General features: G+C 32.0%; 1 protein-coding gene across 1 annotated transcript; it reads left to right on the plus strand.

The window, feature by feature from the left end:
* The first annotated feature begins 705 nt into the window (after positions 1 to 705).
* On the plus strand, positions 706 to 2923 carry LOC109810828 (transcription factor bHLH89). Its single transcript, XM_020374401.3, has 4 exons — positions 706 to 839; positions 956 to 1721; positions 2072 to 2485; positions 2588 to 2923. Exons 2-4 carry the CDS (start codon positions 1002 to 1004, stop codon positions 2669 to 2671), a joined length of 1218 nt encoding a protein of 405 aa, XP_020229990.2. The 5' UTR covers positions 706 to 839; positions 956 to 1001; the 3' UTR covers positions 2672 to 2923.
* Positions 2924 to 10343: the final 7420 nt, after the last annotated feature.

The raw sequence follows: 10343 nt of genomic DNA on the forward strand, positions 1-10343 counted from the left end.
TAAAATTGACAGAATAAATATATTTCATTGACAAATTAAAAATATTACTTCGTGCTTTCTATTATTTAAAGAGGATGATAATAGATAGTCATTTTCATTATTCTATCCTATGCATTACACCCACTTTTCAATGGTGAGCAGTATTTTAAAACTAACATTACTAAAATCTATTTGATTTAGTAATTGGTTTTAATTGATGCTAGATTTAAATATGACTTACTGTAAAATTAAACACTTTAAGAATTCCAAATATCTAATACAATTGTGCAACTAACATGCTGCATGCACATTAATTAAGTTCATTCTCTCGGATCTATATTACCATTGGTTCTTATTAATCACTTAAATTAAATATTATATAATTCATGTACATAATCACAGGGTCAAATTATGCAGATTTACAAAACAGTCTCACATTCTTGCTTTTTCTTGTAGGTACCTCATGCACAAGGCATTGGCTAGGAAGGTGATTTTTATTATTCTATCAATATCATATATTTGATATCAATTAATAAATTTGATATTAGAAAAACAAAAACCCTAGCATAGAAATTTAGGAATTGGGAAAGAGAGTAAAATACAGAGGAGATCATTTTGTGGGGGCCCACATGATGGGAATCTGCAGATCAAGTAACAGAATGAGGCCTGTTTTGGTCATTTCCCACACTCACACCATTCCATCTATGGCATCTGCTCACTACATTTCAAAAAGCCTTCACCAAGATAATTCCACTTAACACAACCACCCCCAAAGACTCTTATTTATCTTTTCACAAGAAACATTTCTATCAATTTTTTCTTAACTTTGGATTAAGAATCAGTAATTTATTTGCTGCAAGGTTCGCTGCTTTATTTATTTATTTATTTATTTTTCTTCTTCTAAGCTATGTTATTACTATCTATACCAGTAATCATTGCTTCTCGGTTTTGTTCACTCATCTCACTTTCTTGGCAGGAACATAGCCACAAATATAGAGACAAGATCAGTGTGTGGTCCAAAAATGTACGAAGAAAGTGGTTGCTTTGATCCCAATGCAATGATGGCACAGGGCACAGAAGAATGCTTCCCCCAAATGGTTTCGGTGTCAGAGGCAGCACTTGAGGCAGTTATGACTGCCACTGCAACACAATCTCAAAGCATGTTTGCGGTGGAAAACTTACCCTTACCCTACTCATACTCCAGTGGAGAAGATGCTGCAATGGAGATCAATGCACAAAAACCATACAATCATATCCATAACTTGAAGACCCAGTTAGTGGAATTGGCGAATCATGGTGATGATGGTTCAAGTCATGAGCTTTATTCCTTTCCCCTCCAACACCAGAATCATCAATTTCCTTATCCCACACCAACACCAGATCTCCTTAACCTTCTCCACTTGCCAAGAAACTCCTTTGAAAACCCAACCAATAGCACAAACGTTTCCTCTCTTTCCTATGACCCTTTCTTGCATCTCAACCTGCAACCACCTCCCCAAGCTGCACTCAGAGAGTTGCTTCCACACATGCCAGCTCCAAGAAATGATTTTGCATTTGAAGGAAGTGGAGTTGGCTTTCATCAAGATTTTGGAAATGAGTTCACTCAAGATGTGAGCTATGTAGGGAAAAAGAGAGGGGGCAAAAGGACCAAGCTGTTTACCAGTACCACTGAGAGACAAAGGAGAGTGGATTTGAGTAGTAAATTTGATGCTTTGAAGGAACTCATCCCAAACCCCTCCAAGGTACCATTTTTTCATCCCAACATTGATTAATTAATGTTATAGTCTCTTCGGATGTTCGGATATAGTTTATAACAACTTGTGAAAATTTTTCTATAAAAAATAAAGAACCTTTTTTCTAATGTTACAGTCTGACTTACAAGTTTATGAGAATTTTTTTAAAAAAATTATGTAAAAAATAAAGAACTTTTTTTAATGTTATAGTATGTTGGAATATAAACTTATAAAATATTTTATGTAAAAAATGAATTACTTTTTTTATAAAGAAATTTTTTTAAAAAATACTTATATACTATGATTTTTTGAATGTAATCAACAAGTGGTTGATTTTATATTTTGTTTGGGAAACCAAGAGTGATAGAGCATCGGTGGTGGGAGATGCTATTGACTATATTAGAGAACTTTTGAGGACAGTGAACGAACTGAAATTATTGGCGGAGAAGAAAAGGCACGAGAAACAAAGGGTGATGATGATGATGAGGCACAGGGTTGAAACTGAAGGTGAGTCCAAGCTTGAAGCAGTTGGTGACCCAGATGATGGTTCCTACAGTGAAAGCTTGAGAAGTTCATGGATACAAAGGAAATCCAAAGACACCGAGGTTGATGTGCGCATTGTTGACAACGAGGTAACAATTAAGCTTGTTCAGAGGAAGAAGGTCGATTGCTTGGTGCATGTCTCACACGCTCTGGATGAACTTAACTTGGATCTCCAACATGTTGCTGGTGGCCACATTGGCGATTTCTGCAGCTATCTCTTCAATACCAAGGTTTTTGTACATGCAGAAATGGTTGTGTATATTAATATTAATTAACTATATGTATGTGTGTTTTTGTGTTCAAATAGCATGATTATTTTTGTGGTGGTGCAGATATGTGAAGGTTCCTCAGTTTATGCGAGTGCCATAGCCAACAAGGTCATTGAGGTCATGGACGCAAGTTTTGCAGCAGCTTGAATATGTTATCACTTTGGATCGCTTCAGCACCAGATTGTGTTGTGGTTCTTATCATGAAACTACTCGTTTGATATTTTTATTCTTGTTTAGTTGTTATTTTTCCTCTTTATTTATTATCTATTCCTTAAAGTTGACATAGGTTCAATCGGTATTTGGTAGACATATATATAAACAGAAACAAGAATTATATAAACTCAAATGATGTTCTTCTTTGAAAAAAAAAAATTAAATGTCTTAGAGAAATTTATGAAAGATGTATACAAATTTAAACTGTGTAAATCACATATATAATGCTGTGAGTTAACATATATGGTGAGAGGATTTTAAAATGGCTATTCATTGAGGAAATTTTATATCTAATATGTTTGGTATTATATATATATATATATATATATATATATATATATATATATTATAATAAATATGTCATTTAATATCATTTATTTATTAAGATTATAATTAAGCTCTTATAATCTATTAATTATTTTTTTTATTCAAATGTTATTTTTTTTCTTTTTAATCGATATAAAAAATTAAAGACATAAACATATTTTTAGTCCATATAAAATTAGTTATTTTTTTTTTATTTCTGTAACTTTTTATTTTTATTTTTTATCTCTCTAAAATTGAAATTTTTATTTTTAGTTCTTAATATTTTGTGATTTTTGTTAATTATTTAATGTTTATAATATTGTTAAGTGTTTATTTTCGTCGACACTCATTTGTGTTTGATATCATGTTTATATGTAATAATTTTAAATTTTTTTAAATTTTAAAATAAATATTATTTATTTATCTTAAAATGAACATTAAAAACTAAAATTAGTCACTTTAACAATATTTTATAAGGTTTCAAAATCAAAATTTAGTGGCTTTGAAGGAAAAAAAAAATAATGACAAATTTTAGAAAAAAAAAATAGTAAATTACCTGGATTACAATGCCAAAAAGGGAAAAGAACATGTTGAAAGAGGAAAAGCAAGAAAGATAACTTGCAAAAAATGGATTGCCACATGAACTGTAATAAAAACGTAGACATGCCAAATTGCATGTGCAAGGGATGCTTCCCTTATTGACCATCTCAGCTATGCTGCAAGTGTCAAGTGGTGCGGTTTAGTTTTTGGTAATATATAGCAAGTCTCCAAGAAGGAACTTCCGCAGGACGACTTGGGAATTATACTTGACTGTCGCTCCTTGATTTGTTGTCAGTGTCATAAACCAATGAAAAAGGGGTCTCATGGGTAGAGGAGTGGGGTTTAGTGTGAAAGGACCACGAGACACAGTGCAACTCTTCTCGCCACTTAGCCTTTCTTTAAGCCAAACATTTCTTCAATCCATGGATTGAGGATGTTCAATCAAAGTGAAGTTGATCCGAATGTGCAATTGTTTGCATAATGTCCGAAATTGGGTACTAGCAAACTGTGTAAGTTAGCGTAAACTCAATATAGAAGATAACTTTTTACCATGTCAAGATATTTGCCTTAAGTGTGAATCTTTAGCTTGATATGTATCGAGTACCTATAGCTGGGAGTCACTGCGGACCACCAAATCCCCCATTTCTTTGGCTAATACCATGCCATTGAGAGAAGTGCTTCATACTCAACTTGATCGTTTGCTTGCCCAAAAATTGAACCTCAATGATTGTTTTATCAGCACCATCTAGTTCAGTATAACTTTGGTGTCATTCCTTGTAAGTTTGATGCGCCATCTACGATAGAATCCAATGTTGGATCGATTATAACGTTCAAGGCAGATATCTCAATTCGACCACAAAATCAAATAGGACTTGACATTTGATTTATATCCTCGAGCTTCGTAGGCTAGGTTGATCCAATTCCGGCAATTTTATTGACCACTTCACCATGCCACCTACCATGATTTTAAATTGCAGTTGCGGTCGCAGTTATGATTATTGCGGTTGCAGGTATTGTGAATATTACGATGTGGATTACTTTGTGGTATGAAATTATTAATTATTTGCACTAAATATAAAAAAATTATAATTATCCATATATATTTTATTTTTAAAGATTTATACATTTTTGTTCCTTTTTTTATAAATATTTTATTATTTTAATGAATACTTTAATTTATTTTAAAATTAATTTAAAAGTAAGAGAAACACAATAGTGGTTAGATTAATTCTCACTTAATATTTGTCATAATTTCTCAAAAGTAGATTGTCTCATTGACACAAATAAAAACCTAAAGGTACACACATTAGACAAATTTCAAAAAAAAAGGAAATGGCTTGACATAAAGTAATATGATTGCCCACAAGTTTCATTGTCATCAATTATCTGAGAAGTAATGTCACCCTTCAGAGATGCATTTCACTACAAGGGAAAAATATGAAATTTTTTATTAATATTGTAAAACTATAAAAAGCATGAATTTTTTTTCACAAGTAAAAAATTATATATAATAAATTTTTAACTCACATGATACTTATTACCACATAGTAGAGTGACGAGGATGATCATAGCCTCCACTCTCGCTTTGGCTATCCCCTTGTGTGGCTCTTTGTCCAAAAACAATCAAAAAATCCACCACTTTGTTGTTGATAATAAAGATCATTATGATTCATTGATGGTTGGTGGTATGAGGGAACTTGGTCACTTGCATATTGATTGTATGCATTAAAATAAGGATATTGATAAACTGATGGTGGATAGTACCCTTGACTACTTTTTGAAGAATCATCAATATTGAAGTCACTAAAACTTTGTTCAATATGAGAAGATGAAGAATTTTTACATGGCACATTTTGTTTATTTTTTCCTCTTCTAACTTGTGAATTGTCCCTTCTATTATTACCTAAAAATGAACGATCAAGAGGAATCATACCTGGCATAGAAGTAGTGAAATCAATTATTAGATTTGTGTCACGCCTATTATATGGAATCTCTTGATATGGATCATTTTGTCTTTGTTCATCCTCATCATGTTCACCATCATTTTCTTCACCTTCAATATTAACACCATCATCACCATTATTATTACTTGGTGGGCTTAAGTCACCACCATCATTATCACTATCTCCACCTTCCACATCTTCGTCATCTATATCAATTCGAGGAAACCACTCTAAATTTTGAACTCCATCTAAAAGTGGATTTTCTTTTTCTTCTATCCATGGAGATAATGGATCATTTTCTCGAAATATATAATCAAGATTAATTAGATTGAAACTTACTTCAATTTCTTCTTGACTTTTTCTCATTTGATGCCTCATTTTCAATTTCATGTTGTAATGTGTAAAGACAAGTTTTTGCAACTTTCTGTACTTAAGCCTATTCCTTGTCTTTGTATGAATATAGCTAAACATACTCTAATTTCTTTCTCAATTTGTGGCTGAAGTTGTTTGACTTAAAAATTTAATAGCCACATGTTGAAGTTAAGGAGAGCATGAACCAAACATCAACCACCATTCAACTTTTTAAGAGATCAAGAAAAAAAAATTATTATTTATAAAAAATACATTTATTTATTGAGAAAGGAAGAAACTATATTTACCTGGATTCATTCTAGACCAAGCTCTTTGAGCTTCAGGTGTAGCAAATGTTTCACCCATGTCTTTAAACAATACCAACTATATAACATTATATTATATAAGATATCAATACATAGTTATATAAAAATATTTTTAAAAAACAAAATATAATTATTTATTAGTAACCGAGTTCAAAGCTTTAATTTGATCATCCATGTTTCTCTCCAATTTCATGATGACCTTTTTGGCCCCTTCAAATGTCTCTCGATATACATTAGATCCATGTTCAACTCGATATTGAAATTATGGATTAAGAAAATAACCTAAAAAATAAATAGCTAATCAATATGTATCTATAATTGTATTAATGTATTGCTTTATATAATAAAATTTATAATTATAATGACATACCAGTAGAATGAAGATCATAATGCATGAATCTCCAACGCTTGTCAATTATTTATTGGTATTGAGAATGATAACGAGAACTTTTTTAAATTGATTATTTTGCTCGATCAATTACCTCATATATAAAACCCATTGTTGGTTTCCCATCACCATCAACTAGTCTCAAAACCTTTACTAAAGGCTCAAATACCTTCAATATATCATTAGCCTTGTTCCAAAAATCATTGCCAATAACAATTTGTCTTGCTTCAAATGCCAAACCATTTTTGTCTCTTCCAAATTTAGATCATCTAAATTCTTCAGAGTTGAACATGTTCCTCAAGCCTTGCTTTTGTTGCACAATTGCTTGAAGTTGTAAGAATTGTGTTGCAAACTGGGTAACACTAGCTAGGACGAACAATTTCTCTACGTCCAGTGTATTTTTTCATGAGACTTACAATCTATGTGTGATTGTAGATAAAAGTTGTTACTACCTTTTCATCACTTAATAACTTTTGCACATTCTTTTTTTCCCTATATCCTCCAAACAAAGATCCAAAAAATGTGCTGCACATGCAATCCAATATAAATGTTGTCTCTTTTCCATGAACTTTTGACCAGCTTCTTTAATTGATTTTTCATTATCTGTAACAACTTGAATTACAAATTCTTTTCCCACTTCGTCCACAACCTTATCCAATAACTAAAAGTAGTAATTAGTATTTCTAGTGTCAACACTAGAAGCATCAATAAATTTTGAGAAAATCGTTCCCTTACTACAATACACTAGAAAATTCATAATATGTGTATGGTTTACACTATCTGTCCAACCATCACACATTATTGTTACTCCTTTTTCCTTCCATGTAGTTTTCAACTTGCTTATCCATTCTTGCATGCTTTTATATTCAGCTTCTAAATACACATGACTTCATAAGGTGTAGAACATTTAACTGATGGACCTACCTCAGCTGCTGCAATAATCAAATTATGCAACCATGGAGAATTTGATAAAGTCATAGGTAAGCGGTCATAAATTATAAACTTGCTTACCGCTTGTCCGAGCTTTTTCTTTAATGTTTTCATAAGACCCCCACCTATTTTTGGTTGTTTCGTACTTTTACTTCTCACAAGATTCACATTTGTAGATCTTAAAGCAAAAGTAACATCTTCTTGTCTTGAAGTTTGGCTAACACTCATGTGAGAGCTTCCACCTGATTCAAAGATGTTATAGATCCCCCTATTTGTTGTCTGAATCATTGTCAATCTTCCCACTCACGTTGTGATCTAATGCTTTGTTGCATATAGCTATTCTCATCTCCTCATCACTATCTTCTTCATCATCTTCTCTTGATCGAGATTCAAATTCTTCTTTTCTTTTTCTAAAGTCAATTTTCTTTTCTTTTTTTATCTTTGAGAAGTTTCATCATATTCTCCCTAACAAATGACATGACTCTTGGACAACCTGCTACTTGACCTTTATCATGTGCTATGTGTTGCTTCAATCTTGTAATATCACCCCTTATTATTTTTTGAAAAAGTTTACATTGGACATTGTTGCGATTTCCTGCTATAGGTACTCCAAAATGCCATTCAATATCATCGCTTGGAGCACCTTCTAGTCTTCCTATAAGAAATTCTTCTTGATGTCATTGCGTATATATATATATATATATGTAAATTTTTTTTGAAAATATAATATCAATCAACAATTAAATTATATTTCAAATTTTAGAACAATGACTAATAAATTAACATAAAAATAAAAATAAATATAAACAAGCTAATATTGATATGCATAAAATTAGGCAAAACATATTATTATATATAAAAATATCACAAAATATTCTAATAATCATTCCCATGTATTATAAAAGTAATAGTAATCTAATATAAAATTAAAATATTAATAATTTATCTTTATTAATATTATAATTAATATTAATTATTTTCATATATATTAAATATAAAAATATTGATCTAATAATTCTAATCTAAGTATTTATAAATATTAATTATTTACATATAGTATAAATAAAGATAAATTTCAAATTCAAACCGCAATCAAAATTCCAATTATTTAATCTAAATTTCAAATTCCAAATTTCTAATCTTTGCCAATAACCCAACACAATACTGGAGATTCATGTTATTAGGCCCACGACCCACCATTTGAAATTCTAAATTAGAAACTTTGCCAACAACCCAACACAATATGGAGATTCACATGTCTAATTGTGTAGGGAAAATTAATATAAAGATTTCTCATTAAAGGCCACAAGGCCCAAAGGCCCCAAAACGTGTCAAATCCACGTTTCATTCTAATATGTTTTCATGTCACGCTGCCATTGCATGTTTGCAACACTCATTAAAAAATTATATTAAAATATTTTGCTAGGTATCCATTCGTATGGATCGATGGCCCGTTAACCCCAAATTCCAAATTCACCACAGTGGCACAACCAAAATCAAGCGATTTAAGCCAAAATCACATATTCATCACCATTCACCACGGAACCAGTGGATTTGAGAGTGCGGCACCAACAACAACACCGGCAAGGTGACATCAACGACAACAACAAACAAAGAGAAATAGAGATAAGAGGCAAAAAACTTACAATTAACAAGCAAGCTTCCTACTTGGTACAGATACAAAGGATTAACCACATTCCAGAGTTTCGAATGGAAGTGAGTTACTGAATTTCCAACCTTCTAAGTTCTAAGTTATTGTTTTTCACTTTTTAAGTCATTTTAAAGTTTCAACCAACATTATTGATCTAAATTCTGAAACGATTCTCTGTTCTCTCTAAAATGATTTTCCAAAGTTACTTTTTTTTAAAAAAAAGTTACTTTTTTAAAATGATTCTCTGTTCCAACCTTCAATTTTTCGTATTGCAGATTCTTAACAGATGTGTTGCGGACTCAACACCGTTACATTGCAGAAAAATATGTGATTTACGGTCTTACCGCAATTGCGATTCGATGTCGTTGCGGACAAGACCGCAATTGTAATATTGCGGCCGCAATACATGATGCAATCCGCAATTTAAAACATTGCCACCTACCAAATCGGGTTTGTGTAGAACTTGTCAAATGGGTTGGGTTGGTCCATTCAGATGACAATAGGTTGGCTCTAAAAGTTCTATGGTAACCTCCTAATAGTGGTTATGATGGTAAGCGCCACTCGTCCAATCTTTTAGTAGTGACTTTCACACCTTGTTGGATCTTGCTTACAAAATAGATCGGCTTGTACTCTTGGCCATCTTCCTTCACAATAATTGAACTGATAGCCCTGTCAAAGACTACTAAAAACAAAATTAGGGGATTATGCATCGTTGGTTTCTTCAACACCGAGGTTTTGAAAACAACTCCTTAAGATTGGCAAATGCTTCCTCGCACTCCTTGATCCATTTGAAGCACTCATTTTTTCGCAAGCATTGAAAGAACAGGAATGGCTTATCTCCTAATTTGGACAAAAGTCGAGAAAGTAACACCACTTGTTTGGTGAGTTGTTGAACCTTTTTTTTTTACCAATGAAGGGCTCCACATGTTGAGAATTTCGTTGCTCTTATTAGGGTTGGATTCAATTCCCCTATGAGTGAGCATGAATCCGAGAATCTTCAATACTTGTACGCTAAGAAAACATTTTGTTGGGTTTAGCTTTAGTTTATATCGACCTATTGTGCCAAATAGCTCTTGAAGATCATTCATATGCACTTCAATTTTTGACAACTTTACCATATATCATCTACGTATGTGGTTGTCTTGCCTAGGGGATCCACTAGTATCTGGTC

This window comes from Cajanus cajan, chromosome 5 (genome assembly GCF_000230855.2).
Source record: "Cajanus cajan strain Asha chromosome 5, NIPB_CcT2T_4, whole genome shotgun sequence".
Lineage (NCBI taxonomy): Eukaryota > Viridiplantae > Streptophyta > Magnoliopsida > Fabales > Fabaceae > Cajanus > Cajanus cajan.

Coding starts and splice junctions, on each gene's coding strand:
- LOC109810828 (XM_020374401.3), top strand. CDS start 1,002: ATGTACGAAGAAAGTGGTTGCTTTGATCCCAATGCAATGATGGCACAG. Junction 1,722..2,071: donor TCATCCCAAACCCCTCCAAG/GTACCATTTTTT, acceptor TGGGAAACCAAG/AGTGATAGAGCATCGGTGGT. Junction 2,486..2,587: donor GCTATCTCTTCAATACCAAG/GTTTTTGTACAT, acceptor GTGGTGGTGCAG/ATATGTGAAGGTTCCTCAGT.